General features: G+C 36.1%; 1 protein-coding gene across 9 annotated transcripts in view; it reads right to left on the bottom strand.

The window, feature by feature from the left end:
• Positions 1-22,891, bottom strand: part of STXBP5L (syntaxin binding protein 5L) — a 327,745-nt gene that overhangs the window by 232,771 nt on the left and 72,083 nt on the right. For all 9 annotated transcript variants that reach the window (XM_059885478.1, XM_059885476.1, XM_059885483.1 and 6 more), the window contains 2 exons: positions 15,892-15,973; positions 11,993-12,093 (listed from right to left, as the gene is read on the bottom strand). In XM_059885478.1, the coding sequence (XP_059741461.1) occupies positions 11,993-12,093; positions 15,892-15,973 (183 nt within the window). The remainder of the gene's footprint in view (positions 1-11,992; positions 12,094-15,891; positions 15,974-22,891) is intronic.

Raw genomic sequence — 22,891 nt, 5'->3', positions numbered from 1 at the left:
CATATACACAATGGAATATCACTCAGCCATTAAAAGAATACATTTGAATCAGTTCTAATGAGGTGGATGAAACTGGAGCCTATTATACAGAATGAAGTAAGCCAGAAAAAAAAAAAAAAACACCAATACAGTATCAGTTCAGTTCAGGTGCTCAGTCGTGTCCAACTCTTTGCGACCCCATGAATCGCAGCACGCCAGGCCTCCCTGTCCATCACCAACTCCCGGAGCTCACTCAGACTCACGTCCATTGAGTCAGTGATGCCATCCAGCCATCTCATCCTCTATCATCCCCTTCTCCTCCTGCCCCCAACCCCTCCCAGCATCAGGGTCTTTTCCAATGAGTCAACTCTTCGCATGAGGTGGCCAAAGTACTGGAGTTTCAGCTTTAACGTAAGTCCTTCCAAAGAAATCCCAGGGCTGATCTCCTTCAGAATGGACTGATTGGATCTCCTTGCAGTCCAAGGGATTCTCAAGAGTCTTCTCCAATACCACAGTTCAAAAGCATCAATTCTTCGGTGCTCAGCCTTCTTCACAGTCCAACTCTCACATCCATACATGACCACAGGAAAAACCATAGCCTTGACTAGACGGACCTTTGTTAGCAAAGTAATGTCTCTGCTTTTCAATATGCTATCTAGGTTGGTCATAACTTTCCTTCCAAGGAGTAAGCGTCTTTTAATTTCATGGCTGCAGTCACCATCTGCAGTGATTTTGGAGCCAAAGACAATAAAGTCTGACACTGTTTTCACTGTTTCCCCATCTATTTCCCATGAAGTGATGGGACCAGATGCCATGATCTTCGTTTTCTGAATGTTGAGCTTTAAGCCAACTTTTTCACTCTCCTCTTTCACTTTCATCAAGAGGCTTTTTAGTTCCTCTTCACTTTCTGCCATAAGGGTGGTGTCATCTGCATATCTGAGGTTATTGATATTTCTCCCGGCAATCTTGATTCCAGCTTGTGCTTCTTCCAGTCCAACGTTTCTCATGATGTACTCTGCATAGAAGTTAAATAAGCAGGGTGACAATATACAGCCTTGACGAACTCCTTTTCCTATTTGGAACCAGTCTGTTGTTCCATGTCCAGTTCTAACTGTTGCTTCCTGACGTGCATATAGGTTTCTCAAGAGGCAGGTCAGGTGGTCTGGTATTCCCATCTCTTTCAGAATTTTCCAGTTTATTGTGATCCACACAGTCAAAGGCTTTGGCATAGTCAATAAAGCAGAAATAGATGTTTTTCTGGAACTCTCTTGCTTTTTCAATGATCCAATGGATGTTGGCAATTGATCTCTGGTTCTTCTGCCTTTTCTAAAACCAGCTTGAACATCAGGAAGTTCATGTTTCACGTATTGCTGAAGCCTGGTTTGGAGAATTTTGAGCATTACTTTACTAGCGTGTGAGATGAGTGAGTGTGCGGTAGTTTGAGCACTCTTTGGCATTGCGTTTCTTTGGGATTGGAATGAAAACTGACCTTTTCCAGTCCTGTGGCCACTGTTGAGTTTTCCAAATTTGCTGGCATATTGAGTGCAGCAATTTCACAGCATCATCTTTCAGGATTTGAAATAGCTCAACTGGAACCAATTAACGTATATATATGGAATTTAGCAAGATGGTAACGATAACCATACTATATGCGAGACAGCAAAAGAGACACAGATATATAGAACAGTCTTTTGGACTCTGTGGGAGAAGGCGAGGGTGGGATGATTTGAGAGAATAGCATTGAAACATGTATATTACTATACGTGAAACAGACTGCTAGTCCAGGTTCGATGCATGAGACAGGGTACTCAGGGCTGGTGCGCTGGGATGACCCAGAGGGATGGGATGGGGAGGGAGGAGGGAGGGTGGCTTAGGATGGGGAACACATGTACACCCATGGCTGTTTCATGTCAATGTATGGCAAAATTACTACAATATTGTAAAGTATGTAGCCTCCAAGTAAATACATTTTAAAAATAAATAAATTTTAAAAGTCTACAAACAATAACTAAATGCTGGAGAGGGTGTGAAAAAAAGTGAAAACTATGGTTTGAAAGGATAGATGAACCCCTATGTTCATTGCAGCACTGTTTATAATAGCCAAGACATGGAAGCAACCTAAATGTCTATCTACAGAGGAATGGAAAAAGAAATGTGTTGTGGTACATAAATACGATGGAATTAAAATGATCAAAATAATATCATTTGCAGCAACATGGATGGACCTGGAGAGTATAATAATATGTGAAGTCAGTCAGAGAAAGATAAATATCATATGATATCACTTGTATATGAAGTCTAAAAAAATGATATAAATGAACTTATTTACACAAAAGAAACAGACTCACAGACTTAGAAAACAAACTTATGACTACAAAGGGGAAAGGTGGTGGGGGAAGGACAAATCAGAAGTTTTTGACTGATATATACACTCTATTTTGTTTAAAATAGATAACCAACAAGGATCTATTGTATAGTATAGGGAACTCTTCAGAGTATTCTCTAACAGCCTAAATGGGAATAGAGTTTGAAAAATACACACACACACATATGTATAACTGAATCACTTTGATGTACACCTGAAAATAACACGTGTTAATCAGCTATCAGTTCAGTTCAGTTGCTCAGTCATATCCATACCCTAATATAAAACAAAAATTTTAAACAAGAACATGTGGATACACACACACACAAAATGGAATATTACTCAGTCACAAAAGAATGAAATATTGTCATTTACAGCAACATGGATAGCCCTAGAGAATATCATACTAAGTGAAGTCAGACAAAGAAAAATACTATATATTACTTATATGTGAAATATAAAAAAATAATCCAAATGAATCTATTTACAAAGCAGAAACAGGCTCACAGACATAGAAAACCAAAGGGGACATGGAGGGATAGATTAGGAGCATGGGGTTAATGAATACACACTACTACATACAAAACAGATTAGTAACAAGGATTTACTGTATAACTGAGGAAACAATATTCAGTAGCTTATCTCATTCCCCTATAATGAAAAATGATCTGAAAATATATATATATATATAAAACTGAATAACTTTTTTGTACACCTGAAGCAAACACAATATTGTAAATCAGCTTTACCTTGACTTAAAAGGAAGAAAAAAAGAATAAAAGACAAGAAATCACTACAGATACTACTGTGAAGGCCAATAAATTAAAAAATTTTGATAAACAGGATATATTTCTTCAAAAGCACAACTTACGAAAACTGACTGAAGGTAAAAAAGAATATCTGAATATTCCTAAACCTACTAAAGAAATGAATATACCATTTAAAATCTTACCTCAGAGAAAACCCAGGTTCAGATGCTTTACTGGTGAATTTTTTTTTTTTCAAATTTTAAGGAAGAAATAACACCAATCTTTCACAAGTATTGATAGAATATAGAAAAGAGGAAACATTTCCCCATTCTTTCTATAAGATGAAAATAACTATGACATGAGAACCTAGCAGAGAACTCAAAAGAAAGGAAATTTCTATGCTAAGCTCTTGTTAACATAGATATTAAACTCGTAAACAACTTATTAGCAAAACATTAGCAAATGGAACACATATAATAATGCTAATATATCACAAAAGTTATATTTATTCTGGGAATACAAGAGTCATTTAACATGCAAAAAATCAAGTGATGTCATTTACCGCATTAACAGATTTTAAAAAAGAAAAAAATAACATGATCACAATAGATGCATAAAAACTACATGATAAAATTCAGCATTCATTCATGATTTTAATATATATATATCCTTATAAAAATTAGGAGCAAAAGAAACTTCTTGATAACAAAGAGTATCTATTTAAAAACCTACAGCAAATATATACTAAATAATGAAATAATAAAAAATAATCTCCCTAAAAAAAACATTGTCCTTGAACTTCTTATTCAATATTGTACTGGAAGCCTATGATGAACAGATTCCAATGCTGTCCCCATGATCACCACTTCCTGATATCCTTGCCTTTGCATAAATCTACTTCCCCTTCAGTGTGTACAGGACCTGTGATTTGCTTTTAATCAGTTGAATATGGCAAGAGTCATGAGATATCACTTTCATGACTAAATTACATGTGACTGTAACATTCATCTTATCAGAAGACTCTCTTTGTTACTGGCTCTGAAGAAGGAAGCTGCTATGTTGTCGGATGGCTTTTGGAGAAAGACATGGCAAGCAACTGACAGTGGTTTCTGGTCAACAGCCAGCAAAAACTAAGGCCTTCAATCCACCAACTTCCTAGGGAACAGAATGTTGCCAATAACCAAATAAGTTTGAAAATAGATCCTTTCCCAATCAAGCCTCAGATGAGGCCACAGCCCTGAAAGTCATATTAATTGTAGTTTGTGAGATACTGATACAGAAACTCATCTAGGCCACTCCTAGTTTCCAGACACAGAAACTCTGAGATAAGAAATGCATGCTGTTAAAAAAAAAAAAAGAAATGCACGCTATTTTAAGCCACTGAGTTTGTGATATTGTCACATAGCAATAAATAACTAATACAAGGTCTTAACCCCAGTACAATAATAAAAATAAATACATATGAAACTATAAAGAAGAAAAGAAAACTGTTATTTGAAGATGACTGTGTACCTAGGAAAGTCTACAGGAAGCTATTAGAATTAGTCATTGAATTTAAGCAAAGTCATTAGATACAAGGTCAACACATAAAAATAAATTATATTTCCAGGGACTTCCAGTTCAAGATGGCAGAGTAGAAGGACATGCACTCATATCCCCCTCAAGAACACCAAAATCACAACCAGCTCTTGAACAACCATTGACAGGAGAATGTTGGAACCCACCAAAAAAAGATATCCCATGTCCAAAAACAAAGAAGCCACAGAAAGATGGTAGGAGGTGCACAATCAGGATAAAATCAAATCTCATACCTGCCCGGTGGGTAACCCACAAATTGGAGAACAGTAATAGCAAAGAATCTTTCCCACTGTTGTGAAGGTTCTGAACCCCACATCAGGCTTTCCAGCCTGGGCATCCAACAAAGGGACTGTGAATCCCCAGGCAATCTGACCTTGAAGGCCAGCAGGATTTGCTTATAGGACTTCCAAAGGTCTGAGGGAAACAGAGACTCCAATCTTAGAAGGCACAAAACAAAATCTTGCATGCACCAAGACCCAGAGGAAAGGAGCAGTGACCCCACAGGAGACTGAACCAAATATAAAAAACTATCTGCTAATGTTGGACAGTCTCCTGTGGAGGTGTGGGTCCACAGGGGCTCACCACAGGGACAGGGGCACCTGTCTGGGAAGGTCCCCCTTAGAGTAAATCCTCTTGGAGGTCACCTTACCTGACCATAGACAGTGTTGCCCCAGGCCAAACAACTAACAGGCAGGGAGTACAACAATTATCAGCAGATAACTGGATTAAAGCTTCACTGAGCAAGGCCCTGCCCACCAGAGCAAGACTCAGTTTTTCCCACCACCAGTCCTTCCCATCAGGAAGCTTACAAAAGCCTCTTAGCCTCCTCCATCAGAGGGCAGACAGAAGAAGCAAGAAATACCACAGTTCCACAGTGGCTAGAACAAAAAGAACATTGCTTGCTTGCTAAGTCACTTCAGTCGTGTCCGACTCTGTGCGACCCCAGAGACAGCAGCCCACCAGGCTCCCCTGTCCCTGGGATTCTCCAGGCAAGAACACTGGAGTGGGCTGCCATTTCCTTCTCCAATGCATGAAAGTGAAAAGTGAAAGTGAAGTCGCTCAGTCGTGTCCGACTCTTCGCGACCCCATGGACTGCAGCCTACCAGGCTCCTGCATCCATGGGATTTTCCAGGCAAGAGTACTGGAGTGGGATGCCATTGCCTTCTCCAAAAAGCACATTACAGAAAGTAAATCAGGATGAAAAAGCAAAAAGTATGTCCCAGATGAAGGAACAAGATAAAACTCCTGAAAAATAACTAAATGAAGTGGAGATAGGCAACCTTCAAGGAAAAGAATTCAGAATAACAACAGTGAAGATGATACATGATCTAGGAAAAATAATGGAGATCCAAGAAATGTTTACCAAAGACCGAAAAGAACTAAGGAACAAACAGAGATGAGTAATACACTAGAAGGAATCAATTTTGCAGCAGAAGATCAGATAAATTACCTGGAGGACAGAATGGTGGAAATCACTGCCACAGAACAGAATATAGAAAAAAGAATAAATTATATTTATATATTCTAACAAAAATAATACAGAAAATGACATATAATTTAATTATCATCATGTACAACTTACATTATATTATCATTTTATCATCATATATAATTTTCAATAGCATTTAAAATTATCAAGTATTTATGACTAAGCACAATAAAAATGTAGAAGACCCCTATAGAGAAAACTATAAATGTTATTCAGAGAAATCAAAGAATACCTAAGTGGTGGGATATAATATATACCATGTTCAATTCCCTGTCTGTGATTCATCCAATGAATCAGAGTCATCATTGTCAACAACAATCAAACAATACTGCCATTCTCCATCATCAAGGCAATTTCAGTTCTCCCCAGACTGACCTACAGCTTCAAGATGTTTCTAATCAAAATCTCAGCAAGTGTGTTTGTGGAATCTGACAAGCAATTTCTAAAAGTTAAATGGAAATACAAAAATATAACCAGGATATATTGAAGTAGAATGGTTAATCAAATCAAATACCCATTAAATCGAATACTACATAACAATGAAAATAATAAGCTACATGCAACGTGAGTGAAACTTCAAAATATAATGTTGAGCAAAAGGTGCCAAATACAAACAAGTATATACATATAATTTCATTTCTATAAATGTCAAAAACAACAGTTTTTGAAATAAAAATAGTGTTTGTGACATTTGAGGGTTAGGTAATAATTATTTAACACAGAGGGATTTCTGTGGTTTTAGTAATTTTCTCTTTCTTGAACTGTGCATTTGTTACATGAATGTAAAATTATTTTGAGGCATACAATTAATATTTACACAGTCTTGATGGTTTGGTAATATTTGCATACACACACAAGAAAAGAATAAGGAAACATTTTATGTGTTGATAAGGAATGATCTTGAGAATATATACAGACAAAACAAGGTACAAAACTGTTTGCATGTTACAACCTGTGTAACAGAAATGTATGATACTTTCATATTTGTCTATAAATACATAAAATAGAAAATTATGTTACATATACATTTGCTTATATGTAAGGAAGAAAGATCCTTCACTGTACATATGTTTTTTATCTTTGAATGTCTAACCAGGCAAATATGTTAATAACTTCAGAAAAATTTTAAAGAGAAATAATTCATATTATCTTTATAAAGCAATATAGTTTTTAAAATTGGGGTTATAAATAGTTCCCAAAGCCAACACTGATGGGTCAAGTTTGCTAGAGATCTCATAAATAAAGTTCTTAACAAAATATTTCTTCTTCCTGGCAATTTAACTAATATTACTTAGAAATGTTTTGATGATATTAATTATCAGAATACCACAGATAGAAAAAGAATAAACTGATATAATAAGTACAAATACTTTATGATCTGTATGTCATAGTCTCCTTGTTGAATTTTACTTGAAAACCATATAAAATAATTCTAGGCTTTCCCCAATGTTACACAATTTATGATCAGTGATAGCAATGACTGTTAATATGCCTTAAAAGGTGAATGCTTGATTTTATTCATTTTTCAGATCATACAGAAATAAAAAGTTTTTTTCCATATTTAGGTTTATAAGGTCATATATGAGAGGACCCAAGGATCATCAACAATTTAAGCCTGGTTGCCACCTTCAAAGATTATAAAACCAAAGATTGAAGGTGCTCTATTTAAAAAAAACAAAAAAACAAAAACACTAAAATTTACAAACTATGTAAACTAAATATGTATATATGTATATTATATAAGCATAAGGATATGAAAGAATGTTGCCCAACATTCCAGTATTACAAGGATTAAGCTGCAACAACTCACTGCAAGTATACCCAGAGGGGAATTCAGGAGAGAGAAAAACAGGATGCAGCATTCTGTTTTGGATATATGGCCCAAAGACAGTTAAGATTCGTATCTAAAAAAGAATTTCAATGGTCCCAGATTCTTACATCTTCCCATACATAGAGAAGCACTTACATCATTAACTTAAGATGTCTTCTCTTTTTGATTAGCAATAATCTTTTATGCCTGACTCTATGTTTCTTCCAGTGAAAAAAATTAATATAGATACTGGTTCCTCAGTACATTTTTTGCAACAGTTCCTCAAAGCTATCTGAGAGGCTATCTTCCAGGCCATATAGTTCCCAGTAAGACCCTCAATAAAACTTCACTCACACTCTCACACTTGTATATCTGTCTTTCAGTTGACAGGTATATAGAAATTTATATAGTTAAATGGGCTATTTAGGAGGGCTTAGAGTTCCCAAAGATGCTTGTTTAAATTCTTTGTTGACTTAAGCCTTGCCTTCACCATACATTTAAGGATTTTTATTCTCTCCACAATAAATAGTGATATTAATGATTATTCTCAATGTTAAGATAATTTATCTCTCTCAAAATGATATCATGTTTTTGTAAGCATTAAAATAGGCAACCCCAGATAGTTACATGTAAAAGAATGAAATTACACTTCTTAACACTATACACAAAAACAAACTCAAAATGGATTAAAGACCTAAATTCAAGGCCAGACACTATAGAAGTCTTTGAGGAAAATACAGGCAGAACACATTTAACATAAATTGCAGCAAGATCTTTTTTGAACCACCGTCTAGAGTAATGAAAAAAAAAAAAAAAACGGGACCTAATTTTACTTAAAAGCTTTTACAGGGCAAAAGAAGCCATAAACAAAACAAAAAGACAGCCTTCAAAATGGGAGAAAATATTTGCAAATGAAGCAACCAACAAAGGATTAATCTCCAAAATATATAAACAGCTCATGTAGCTCAATATAAAAAAAATAATAACCCAATGAAAAACTGCACAGATCTAAATTTGAGTGAACTCCAGGAGTTGGTGATAGACAGGGAGGCCTGGCGTGCTGCGATTCATGGGGTCGCAAAAAGTCGGACACAACTGAGCTACTGAACTGAAATAGACATTTCTCCAAAGAAGACATAGAGATGGCCAACACATACATAAAAAGATGCTCAAAATTACTAATTATTAAGATTTAAGAAATTCAAATCAAAACTACAATGAGCTATCATCTCACACTGATCAAAATCACCATAATCAAAAAGTCACAAATAATAAATGCTGGAGAGAATGTGGAGAAAAGGGAACTGTTGGTGGGAATGTAAATCAGTACAGCCACTACAGAGAACAGTATAGATGGTCCTCAAAAATCTACAAACAAAACTGCCATATGACCCAGCTATCCCACTTCTGAGCATATAACCCAGGGAAAATCACAATTCAAAAAGATACCTGCACTCCAATGTTCATTGCAGCACTATTTACAATAGCCAGGAAACAGAAGCAACCTAAAAGTTCATCAACAGAAGACTGGATAAAGAAGATGTGGTACATATAGACACTGGACTGTTACTTAGCCATAAAGTGGAACTAAATAGTGCCATCTGCAGAGACGTGGATAGATCTGGAGATTGTCATACAGAGTGAAGTAAATCAGAAGAAGAAAAACAAATATCACATAAAATCACTTACATGTGGAATCTAGAAAAATGGTATAGATAAACTCATTTGCAAAGCAGAAATAGAGAGACATATGTAGGGAACAAACTTAGGGATACCAAGGGGAAGGGGTTGCGATGAATTGGGCCTTTGGGATTGACATATACACACTGCTGCTGCTGCTAAGTCGCTTCAGTCATGTCCGACTCCATGTGACCCCATAGACAGCCTCGTACCAGGCTCCTCTGTCCCTGGGATTCTCCAGGCAAGAACACTGGAGTGGGTTGCCATTTCCTTCTCCAATGCATGAAAGTGAAAAGTGAAAGTGAAGTCGCTCAGTCATGTCTGACTCAGAGACCTCATGGACTGCAGCCTACCAGGCTCCTCCATCCATGGGATTTTCCAGGCAAGAGTACTGGAGTGGGGTGCCATTGCCTTCTCCGATATACACACTACAATGTATAAAATAGATAACTAACAAGAACCTACTGTTTAGCAAAGGGAGCTCTACTCAATGCTTTGTGGTGACCTAAATGGGAAGGAAATCTTAAAAAGACGGGATATATGTATACATATAACAGATTCACTTTGATGTACAGCAGAAACTAACACAACGTTGGTAAAGCAACTATATCCCAATAAAAGTTAATTAAAAATATAGGTAATGCCTACAAAGTTCCCAATGTTTACATTTGTACAAAACCTGTCAGCTTGCTTTTATATTGCTACTAGTTAAATACACCTCAATTGAGTTAATAAAATTATAATCAGAAATCATCATCATTAATCATTTCTTCTCCCCAAATGGCTGTAAAAGGCACCAGAACATTTCCTTCAACAATCCAGTTGTAAGGGGGAAAAAACTCATTCTGCTTATCTACACAAAATTGTAGGGCCAGATCTACTCAAAATGTTGACAAACAAAAAATGTTACAAGCAGAGAAAGAGATAAAATCAATATGGCAATACCTGAGTAGGTACTATTTTTAGTAGTAAAGATACAAGGAAACATATAACAACTCTTGACTGATCTTTCAGTTTTTCATATCATGAAATTTCTGCTACATTATTTATTTTAAAATTTAAGATAAAATAAACCAAAATTAGATCGAATATGAAGAAGTTCTACCTAGTTTTAGCAAATAGCTAAAATATAAATTTTCTCCACTCAAAAAAATACTGGATATAATAAAAACTTTCATTGATGCTGAATTCCAAAATACTGTAGATATAATATTCATGAATATTACTCAGAACATTGAAGGTTAAGTAATATGCAAATGAGAAGAAAAAGTTCCAGGTAGAAAAAAGAATGTCTATATAGATGCCATTCTTTCTTCTCATCAAACCAAAAAAACACAATTATGTCATTAAGCTCTGCCTATATGGTGATGATTCCATATGAACTATAACCATTCAACAAAATAAAATAAGTACTTTCTTGAGTTCTCAGCAGTGACTGTCTCTATTATCTACCTACCTCAGTTGTGACTAGTACTTGCTAATTTGTGTAAATTTACCTCTCAGAGATTTCTTTCTCTTTCATTAATATCAAATTTTCCTGTGCTAGCCCTTCATAATCACTGCAAAAAGCCTGACTGCTTCCCAAATAATAAAAAAAAATCAAATCATTTGATAGTTAAATAACAGAGACGGTTAATAAAATACAAATTTTACTTCATCTTGAGATGGATTATCAGCTAAGTAGATGTCTGTGATATTCTAGCTCTGGTTGAAACAGACACTAGAAACATTAAAATTTTGTACACTTACAAATAAAATCTAATAATTCTTCCATATCTGTTCTAATAAGTGTTCCATATCTGTTAATTTTTTTCAAATTATTATTTCACTCTAAAATGGAAGAATTTGAATTCTGATCAATTAATCATCTCTGAAAATGTTAATCTTGAATGTATAATGTTGCTCAACACTTAGTACCAACAATTTTGGATGTCTAAAATCTCTGTCTCATATTTTTTAAGGTAAAAAAAAATTTAAGCAAAAAAGTGAAAGTGTAGGAGGTAACTTCCAAAATCAAAAAGTGTAGAAATACATTCAGTATTTACTTGACTTTTAAGTTTTAGGTCTGAGTTTTCGGCACCCTGGCCTAAGAAAGAGAACATATCACCCATTGCTGAAGTCCTGGTTTACAAAGAGAAGAATGCTAGGAGTTCTCCACTAGAAGATGATTGAACCTATATCAGTGAATTTTCTATGTAAATAAACTATTATAAAAGCAAGCATAAATATTATTTAGAGCTATTAAAATTATTTAAAATTTTTTTTTCAAAAATTAACCTGAAACCTGTTCAGCAAATCATTTTCTTATACATTAAGAAATTGTGTAACTCTTACATTCTTACCGTTCTCTGTTAAATTTGAGAGAATGAAGAATAGCTGGCCTTTTTTGTCTAAGGTTCCACAAATGAAGTGTATCGTCTGAACTTGCACTGACCAAAGCACCCTGGAACAAAATGAAGACAAAATGAGTGATTTACTTAATTTATGTTTTTTTGTGAAATAAAACCTAAACTAATGTACTGAATTTTTCAGTGCCCTTTAAGTTATTTGTATTTATATAATGTAGAAATACAAGGAAAGACAATGAACATATTTCAGTCAGGAAGCCTAAAAATGCTAAGAGTAGAAGAAGCAGGTAAACTACCATATACGGATTGGTGAGAATGATTAGCTCAAGGAATATGCATTTATCAATAGAGGGATTATTATTATTATAAGCATCATTGTAACTATTAAAGATTATATTTTCTTTGTGAAAAACTATTCCTTTTTGTTTCTACTATTTACATATATATCATGTAGCTCTACAGAGAAGCAAATATCCAATTCAGTTTTAAAACTGCAATCTAATCACATAAAAATTCACCATTTCTAAAAATTTTCTATACAGTTGAGATGTACATATTCTTCCTAAAAAGTATACTTGATATAACTTAATTTGTATTCATAGTTCAAGAAGATTCATCTGTGACAAAAGAAAACATCTGTAGTAAAAATAAACATTTTTCCAACTAGAATTCAGTATAACTGCAAAAATAATAAGAGCCTTTTTATACAAAGCCTTCAAATACAAATGAATCCTACTTCAAATATTTAAAATAGGATGGGTTCTACCTATTAGTATGGCAGACACAACATGGGCAGAACTAGCTGCCATGTATGACTTCTTATACATATATTTAAACTACTTACTTCAGAGTTAACTAAGATCATCTTAAAACTATGTCAGAACTTTTGCCATCATGAATTTCCCAGCAAAAAATGTCAATGCTTGCCCTATGTCAGAGCCTGAAGCTACTCTAGAGTACTGAGTGTGTTCTATAAAACTGATCTTGCACCATTATGGTAGTCCTGAGATATCTAAAATTCTTATATTTTTCAAAGTACTGTGTTACAAGTAACCTTTCATAGTTAATTAACCACAGATATCAAAATGATTAGCCCATGTAAATGCTAGAAAGAGCTATACTGAAATTCCTAGAATTTATTTCTTCTTTAGGAATTAATGAATATAGGAATCTAAATGACACTTCCATAACAATTCCTAAGACAAACAGATGCTCGTGTGTCTTGTAATGGTTCTCTTGACACTATTCGATACATAACTATGATTTTAGTCTCAGAGAAAAATAGCTTCTAAAACAATAACCATAACAGAGTATAACCATTAAAATGTTTTAAAATGTATGTAATTTGCATATTTGCATATAAATATGTAAATTACATATATTCAAACAGGTATACATTGATACATATATTTTGACATGATCTCACAGGTAATTACACTCCATGCAATAAAATGAATCCTACACACACCTTGAGGATTTTTGTTTTTGTATGCTTGCTTTATTTGTAAGCTGTTCTCAAATACTTTACATATTCAAACTAGAAAATTATTAGGATTTCTTAGAAGTACTTGATGAGCTACAATTTTTCTGAGTTATAGAACAGTGACTTCATTTCTCAGGAAGGTAGAAACTCATTTGGGACAGGGTGACGATAGACCATGATATACAAAATGAATAAAACATAACATCATTTCACAATATATGAAATTAATAAAATGTAGTTCATGCTATACAAAACATATATACTATGCCAAAGGCAATGAAAGTAAAATAATCCAGATGTTTAATAATATCTTAGGGTAATAGCTGATATAGGAAGGAAGTCAGTATTAATAATACTATGATAAAACTAGGAGATAACAGCATTTAAGGGAAGTAAACAGAACCTCTGAATGTAATAGTGCCAGCAGAGACATAACACCCATCAGCAGGGTGTCTAGGACTCATTTACAAAAACAAATCTATAAGAAACACTGCTAATGAAGACCTGTGAAGATTAAAAATTGAATAAAAACATGTGTCATGAGGTCAGAGGCTGGGAAGTTTGGGAAAAGGTCCCGAAATTGAATTTAAAGGCAGATCAAGGTGAGTAGTTCAGGACAGACAACATAAACACTGGCAGGCTTGTCAGTTTTGAAGGCTTGTCTTTATTTATTCTTAGTTATGTAACAGCTGCTGGTGCTGCTAAGCCACTTCAGTCGTGTCCGACTCTGTGCGACCCCATAGACGGCAGCCCACCAGGCTTCCCCGTCCCTGGGATTCTCCAGGCAAGAACACTGGAGTGGGTTGCCATTTCCTTCTCCAGTGCATGAAAGTGAAAAATGAAAGTGAAGTCGCTCAGTCATGTCTGATTCCTAGCAACCCCATAGACTGCAGCCTACCAGGCTCCTCCGTCCATGGGATTTTCCAGGCAAAAGTACTGGAGTGGGGGTGCCATTGCCTTCTCCGTATGTAACAGCACAGAGACAAATTTAAGGCCTTGAAGACAATTCTCAGAGGACAGGACACAGAGAAAATCACCTGGAAACAATTTATGCTTACCAGTAAACATCTATACAGAAGGCAAAGGACTGAGATCTTTCAACTAGGAGCTATAAAGTTGTTGCTGTTCAGTCACTCAGTCATGTCTGACTCTTTGCAAGCCCATGGACTGCTGTACACCAGGCTTCCCTGTCCTTCACCATCTCCCACATTTTGCTCTGGGAGCTACAGTGTAACACTGAGATTTCAAAAAGGCTGCCATTCTAGATACTAATGACTAGCTATTACAATAAAATATTAAAAAAAATATTTTCCCTGCTCTTTATTTCCCTCTCTCATTTTGGTACCCCATAGCAAATATGCCTACCATATGAAATATGCTAGATCTGTCAATAAGGAGAATCTCACAGCCTTCTGAGAAAGATTTTTGAGTCAAGAAAAGTAAAACGTGGACATGTCTCAGTATCATAAATTTTTCATATCTCAGGTATCACTGATACAAAGCTATATGAAATATTTTACCCATGTTTATGAGTAAAAATTCTTAGAAAGATATATATATGCAAATACACAGAGTTGTCAAATAAAAGATCATCATTCATGCCATAAGAAAACCACCAATGATATCTCATATTTTTCTCTCAACATACTGAGCCCAATCTGCTAAGTGCTCAAATTTGGTAAGGCATAAACTCTTAGAACATTTTTGTATTGACTGACTCACTTAACATAAAAGAGTTCTAGAATATTAAAGGATCCATTGTAAAAATATGAGTCAAGAAGGCCTTAAGCAGCCTTCAACTACACTTTCTGAGCTTTATAAACTTTGTCTTTAGGGAGTTCCTCATCACCATAGGTCTATAAAAATAGGAATAGGGTAGGCAGCTTGGTGGGCTGCCATCTATGGGGTCACACAGAGTCGGAAACGACTAAAGTGACTTAGCAGCAGCAGGCAGCCAATGTCAAAATAGCTATGCCCTCATACACCAACAAATGATTATAAAAATACAGACAAACGCATTCAAATTATAAAACTGAAAAGATTATTTAATGGAAGATAAAGATAAAACATGAAAATTAACACTAGATGATTAAACAACCTGGTGAAAGGAGAGTGTAGAGGGAAAGTTTAATGGTCAGTATGGCAATCAAAGGATTTTAGTAATTTTTTTTAAAATTGCTTAAACAATTAATCTATAAATTATGCTACACAATCACAATAACAGGATCTTCTGGTAATACAAATTTTTTCCTTTAAAATTTAATAAATTAACAAATACAGGAGTGCAGTCTTTAACGAAAAATGTCACCATGAATAATATTTCATATGTATATATCTTTAAGCATGTAGAAAAATACTATGAAAACAATTACACAATGTGTGTGACATAAATATTCAAGAAGATCCTTACCTCATTGATCAAGAATTGGAGTTGCAGGACAGCCGCACCACTTTCATGTTGACAATAACAATCAACACCAGGTCTTCCAAGTCTAAAATAATAGAAGTCAAGGATTCTAACATTTTAATTAGTATCAATATTCAGGTATAAAGAAAAAAACTAACCTACTTAGCAACCAACATTTGGCTTATTATTTACCTTTATTTTTGTAAATAAAGGGTTGAAAAATCATGGTCTTAGTTAATGGAAATTATATTATACAGCATTGTTTGTCAGCAAAATGACTGAATAAAATGTCCCTCACACATCAACCCCCTCAACAACAATAATTTTGCCTCTGCATGCACAGACCAAAGTGCATTCTCAGGAGCTCCAGGATCCAGGTTGGAGGTTATGAAGGTGCAGTCCATTTTCTCCACTGAGGAGACAGAACTGCCTCTAGGCAGCTGACTCACTGACTGTGGTCTCAGCTATAGAAACAGAAATAGCTCTGTTCCCCTGAGAATTTAGCTACAATCCCATTTGGCTCTGGGTCTGTCACCAGCATATCCCATATGTCAAGAGATCCAGAGGAGTCACATTCATCCATGTATCAGGTTAACAGGCATAATCAAGAACTTGTTCCTGGCTGTAGACCAGGAAGTGGCCTTTGAACCAGCTCCAGCTCACTCCACCTTTGGAGGAGAGCCCCTGGAAGTAACGTATAGTTCATCAGACTGTTGATTCTGAAACGGCCCCCTAACAGACCTCCAGCAGGTCTCAGCCACAGTTTAGGAACAATCTTACTGGCATAGGAACCCCTTAGGAAACATGCTTGTCTGGGCCCTCTAAGATCCTAAAAAGGATTTATACTCAGCTCAAGCCCCCTCACTGCCACAGTATGCTAGAATTTCTGCTGACACAAAGACTAGACAGGAGATACTCCTGTCTCTGCCCCTTGGAGTTTCTGAAAAAGCCCTATATATGACTCCAGCTTCCTCATAATCCATAGTCTGACAGTCTACAACAATCCTGAATGACCAGTGTCCCAGTAGGAAACACTCCTACTTGGAGATCTGAAAGGGCCCTACACCGAATCCCAATCCCTCCCAACAGCAGTCTGTGAACAGTCCTGCTACCAAATATACCCAACAGAACGTTGGGTATATACTCCTGTCTATACTCTCAGAAATTCTGAGAGGGCCCAAAACACCATAAACACTCCTAGCACAAGGACCTGTTGGCTGAGGACCCACGCATGGACCCTAAAGCGGACTCTTGTCCCAGTCCTACCCTACTGAACAAGGTACTACAGGCAGTCACATCCACCCAGGGACCAGAAGGGATCCATCCATACCATCCCAAGACCCAGTAACAAGCCCACAAGTCATAGATGCCACTGTAGACCCAGCAAAAACTGCCTCCCATGCATGCTTCACAACAGCAATTATGGATATAATCCTATCAGCTCAGGAAACAGACAGGAGGTTTTTATCTCATGAAACCAGTTTGTAAAAACTGGAAGAGGTGTTTGCTTCCACAAATGCACAGACACCGATGTAAGGCTACAAAGACAACAGAGAGTTATGCAAATGTGACACCACCAAAGGAAAGTAATAGAACTCTAGTAACTGGTTCCAAAGAAATGGAGATTTATGACCTGCCTGACAAAGAATGTAAAATAATCATCTTAAACTGTATGAAATGCAAGAAAACACATAGAGACAACTGAACAAAATCAGGAAAACAAAATATGTTAAATAAAAGAAATGGAGAGAGATCAAAATGGTGGAGTAGAAGACATTGAGCTCACCTCCTCCTGTTGAATACATCAAAAATAGATCTACATGTGAGGCTTGCTAAAAATAAACTAGAGACTGGCAGAAAGGTTCTTTTACAACCAAGGGTGTAAAGAAAGATCCACATAGAGTCAGGTAGTGAGGAAGGCAAAGTGATCAGGACCAGTGCCTAGCAGGAAGCACAGAAAAAGAAGGGGATATCACAGATTGGGAAGTTCTCCCTAAGGAATGAGGGGTTTGGACACCCCAGCCATTGTGCTGGAATCAGGAAGATGAGTCTCCTGAATGGCTTTAAAAACCTGCAGAGTTCCAAACAATAGCAAGGAGAGATAAGAAAGTCATCCTAAGTGATCAGTGCAAGGAAACAGAGGAAAACAATAGAATGGGAAAGACTAGAGAACTTCCAGATGTTGAAGCTGGATGTTCAAGGCAGAGGAACCAGAGATTAAATTGCAAATTCTGTTGGATCATAGAAAAAACAAGAGAATTCCAGAAAAACATCTGCTTTAATTGACTGCGCCAAAGCCTTTGACTGTGTGCTAAGTCACTTCAGTCGTGTCCGACTCTGTGCGACCCCATAGATGGCAGCCCACCAGGCTCCCCCGTCCCTGGGATTCCCCAGGCAAGAACACTGGAGTGGGTTGCCATTTCCTTCTTCAATGCATGGAAGTGAAAAGTGAAAGTGAAGTCGCTCAGTCGTGTCCGACTCTTAACGACCCCATAGATGGCAGCCCACCAGGCTCCCCCATCCCTGGGATTCTCCAGGCAAGAACACTGGAGTAGGGTGCCATTGCCTTCTCCAAAGGCAGGTAGATCACAACAAACTGTGGAAATTTTTTCAAGAGATGGGAATACCGGACGGCTTTACCTGCCTCCTGAGAAATCTGTATGCAAGTCAAGAAACAACAGTTAGAACCGGACATGGAACAAACTGGTTCCACATTGGGAAAGGAGTACTTCAAGGCTGTCACCCTGCCTATTTAACCTATATGCAGAGTACATCATGCGAAATGCTGGGCTGCATGAAGCACAAGGCGGAATTAAGATTGCTGGGAGAAATATCAATAACCTCAGATATGCATGCAGATGACACCACCCTTATGGCAGAAAGCAAAGAGGAACTAAAGAGCCTCTTGATGAAAGTAAAAGAGGAGATTGAAAAAGCTGGCTTAAAACTCAACAATCAAAAACCCAAGATCATGGCATCTGGTCCCACCACTTCATGGCAAATAGATGGGGTAACAATGGAAACAGTGAGAGACTTTATTTTCTTGGGCTCCAAAATCACTGCAGATGTTGAGTGCAGCCATGAAATTTAAAGATGCTTGCTCCTTGGAAGAAAAGCTATGACCAACCTAGACAGTATATTAAAAAGCAGAGACATTATTTTGGCAACAAAGGTCCATCTATTCAAAGCTATGTTTTTTTCAGTAGTCATGTATGGATGTGAGAGTTGGACTATAAAGAAAAATGAGCGCCAAAGAATTGGTGCTTTTGAACCGTGGTGTTAGAGAAGATTCTTGAGAGTCCCTTGGACTGTAAGGAGATCAAACCAGTCAATCCTAAAGGAAATCAGTCCTGAATATCCATCGGAAGGACTAATGCTGAAGCTGAAGCTCTAATACTTTGGCTACCCAATGTGAAGAACTGACTCATTGGAAAAGGCCCTGATGCTGGGAAAGATTGAAGGCAGGAAGAGAAAGGGATGGCAGAGCATGAGATAGTTGGATGGCATCACCGACTGGATGGATATGAGTTTGGGCAAGCTCTGGGAGATGGTGGTGGACAGGGAAACCTGGGGTGTGGCAGTCCATGGGGTCACAGAGTCCGATACAACTGAGTGACTGAACTGAACTGACCTGAACTTGAGAAAAGAATAGATGAATACAGTGAGAATTTAAACAAGGAACTAGAAAATATAAAAAAGAACCAGAGAAAAAGAAACCAATACAATATTGTAAAGTAATTAGCCTCCAATTAAAATAAATAAATTTATATTTAAAAAAAAAAGAGAGTATAACAACTGGAATGAAAAACAGACTGAGGGAATTAACAGACTAGGTGACAAAGAAAAATGCACGTGCAATCTGTGAGACAGAATAATGGAAATCACCCAGTCATAACATGAAAAAGAAAAATTTTTAGAGGTAAGGATAGTTTAAGGGATCACTGAGCCAACATCAAGCATTCATATTAACATTCACATTATAGGGGTCCAAGAAGTAAAGATAGAGAAAGGAGTTTAAAATGTGTTTGATGAAATTGTGGCTAAAAATTTCTAGAGCCTGAAGAAGGAAACAGACATCCAGACACAGGAGGCACAGAGGACCCCAAACAAAATGAACCAAAGAGACCTGCACCAAGACATATCATAACTAAAATGGAAAAACTTACAAATAAAGAGATAATTGCAAAGGCAGCAAATAAAAAACAAAAAGTCACATACAAGGGAACACCATAAGGCTATCAGCTGATTTTTCTACAGATTTTGCAGACCAGATGGGAGTGGCATGACATATTTAAAGAGTTGAAAGGGGAAAGCCTACAACCTGGGATACTCTATTCCACAAGATTATCATTTAGAAATGGAAGAGAGATAAAAACACTTTCTCTGACAAGCAAAGACTAAGAGTTCAATACTAAATTGACCCTAAAAGAAATGCTAAAGAGTCTTCCCTACGTGGAAAAGAAATGGCTACGATAAGAAGTAAGAATTCATAGGAAAGGAAAAATCGTACTAATAAAGGCAAATATATAGTGAAGACTATGGATCAACCACTTAAAAAAGATAATGTGAAGATTAAAAGACAAAAATTGTAAAATCAATTACAAGAAACAATTAAGGGATAAATATGAAGGTGTAAAATATGTCATCAAAAACAACATGCGGGAAGGAAGTAAAATATGTAGATCATTTAGAATGTGTTTAAGCTCAAATGACTACCACTTTGTAACAAAGTGACATATAGATCAACATATATAAATCCCATGTTAACTACAAATCAAAAACATACCATAGATTCACAGAAACAAGAGAGAAAGGAACACAAGTATGACACTAAAAAAAAAATCACTGAACCACAAGGCAAGAACAGAGCAGAATCATAAAACAAAAAACAAGAAACAAAATGTCAATAAATACATGCCAATCAATAATCACTTTATATGTTAATGGATTAAATACTCAAGTCAAAAGATAAGGTAGCTGACTGTATTCTTAAAAAAAAAAAAAAAAGGACGCATCTATATCCTGCCTATAAGAGACTCATTTCAGAGCTAAACGCACACACAGACTGAAAGTGAGGGAATAGGTAAAAAACGTTTCATACAAATGAAAACAACAAGAAATTTGGGGTAGCAATACTCATATCAGACAAGGTCTACCACAAAGGAAAAAGAAAGGCATTATATAATTCTAAGAAAATTAAGTAGTTGCAAGAGGATTCCTACTTGTTGTCTCATGCAGCAGAAGATTCTTCACTCTTGATCTACAAAACCTCTGATGGAAAAGTTACTAGAACAGCATACAATTTGCATAAAACACACTGCAGCCTTACTGGTGTGCCTTCCAGCTTATCAGTTCCCTGGGTCCTGTTAGATCCAGCGAACTGTTAGATCCAGGATCCTGTTAGATCCCAGTTTCTTATTACCATATCACATCCACCATGGAAGAATACCTTGTACTTCTCCACCTAAGTCACTGGGTCCAACAGCACAACAAAAGACTGGTGGAATAAGAACGCCTACCCGCAGCCGTAGGAATTCTTTTCCGTGGAAACGAAAAGCCTGCCTGCTCAGCAAGTTGAAAATGAAGGAGTGGCTCAAAATAAAAGAAAAATAACTTAAAGACTGTATCATGGAAAACAGAAACCAGTTATCACAACGTTTAATTTAAAATTTGAGGGGAAAAATACCTGAAAGATCTGTAGGCAACAGTAATGTTTTTCTTTTACTGTCCTTGAGAGTTCTTAGAGTGCCTTAAAAAAACATGTTGACTATATGAAGCAGTGTTCCAACTCAAACAGAATAATATGCTCTTAACACCTGAGGTTTGAGGAGACTATAGATATGTCTTAGCATTACTGTAGCAGGAAAATATAGAGAGAATAAATTATTTTTATAGTAGATCTTTACCAAAAAATTGTAAGTAGGAAAATAATTTGCTCTTTAAAGAACAATATTTATCATGATACATTAGGTTAACCCTGGAGGAGGAAACAGCAACCCAGTCCAGTATTCTTGCCTAGAGAATCCCATGGACAGAGGAGCCTGGCAGGCTACAATTCACAGGGTTGCAAAGCGTTCAACACAACTCAGCAAATACACGATGATAGAAGGATCAATACAAGAGGATATAACATTCATTAACATACAGCTAACATAATGGCACATAAGAATATGAAGCAAATATTGACAGATGCAAAGGAAGAAACATAATAATACAGTAATAGTAGAGGATTTGAACAGCCCCTTATACCGATAAACAGAGTATCCAGAAAAAAAAAAAAATACTAAAGAAATAGTAGTCTTAAGTGACACATTAGACCAACTGAACTCAATAGGCATCCAGAGGACTTACATCCCCTAACAGCAGACTATACATCCTTTAAGTGCATATAAAACATTCTCCAGGACATACTACATGCTATGTCACAAAACATGTCTAAACAAATTTAAAAGGATAAAAATACACCAAGAATTTTTTCTTAAAAAAAAAAACAAAACTAGAAATTAACTACAGAAAGAAAAACAGATAAAAAACATATACATATGACACTAAACAAGAGAGAGGAGATATATGTATACAAATAGCTGATTCACTTTGCTATACAGCAGAAACTAACACAACATTGTAAAACACCTATATTTCAATATTTTTTAAAATTAAAACACAACATAATAAACCTTAGGGGATACAGATAAAGCAGTTCTCAAATACAAACCAAGAGCTAAAGCATCTACACACACACAAAAAAATCTCAGTTCAGTAACCTAAAATTCAGTAACCTAAAATTAATGAGAAACAATAAAAGCAGAGAAAACTAAACCCAAGCAATCAGAAAAAGGAAATTAAAAAGATGAGCTGATACAAATAAAATGGAAAATAAAACAATAAACAAAATCAATGAAAGCAAAGTTGGTTCTTTAAAAAAAAAATCAGCAAAATTCATTTAGCTACATCAACCTTAAATAAAGAGAATACACAAGTAATTAGGAACTAAAAATGTGAC

The sequence above is a fragment of the Bos taurus genome, chromosome 1 (assembly GCF_002263795.3).
Source record: "Bos taurus isolate L1 Dominette 01449 registration number 42190680 breed Hereford chromosome 1, ARS-UCD2.0, whole genome shotgun sequence".
NCBI lineage: Eukaryota > Metazoa > Chordata > Mammalia > Artiodactyla > Bovidae > Bos > Bos taurus.
The sequence above is the reverse complement of the archived record's forward strand: the minus strand, read 5'-3'. Positions and strand labels throughout refer to the sequence as shown.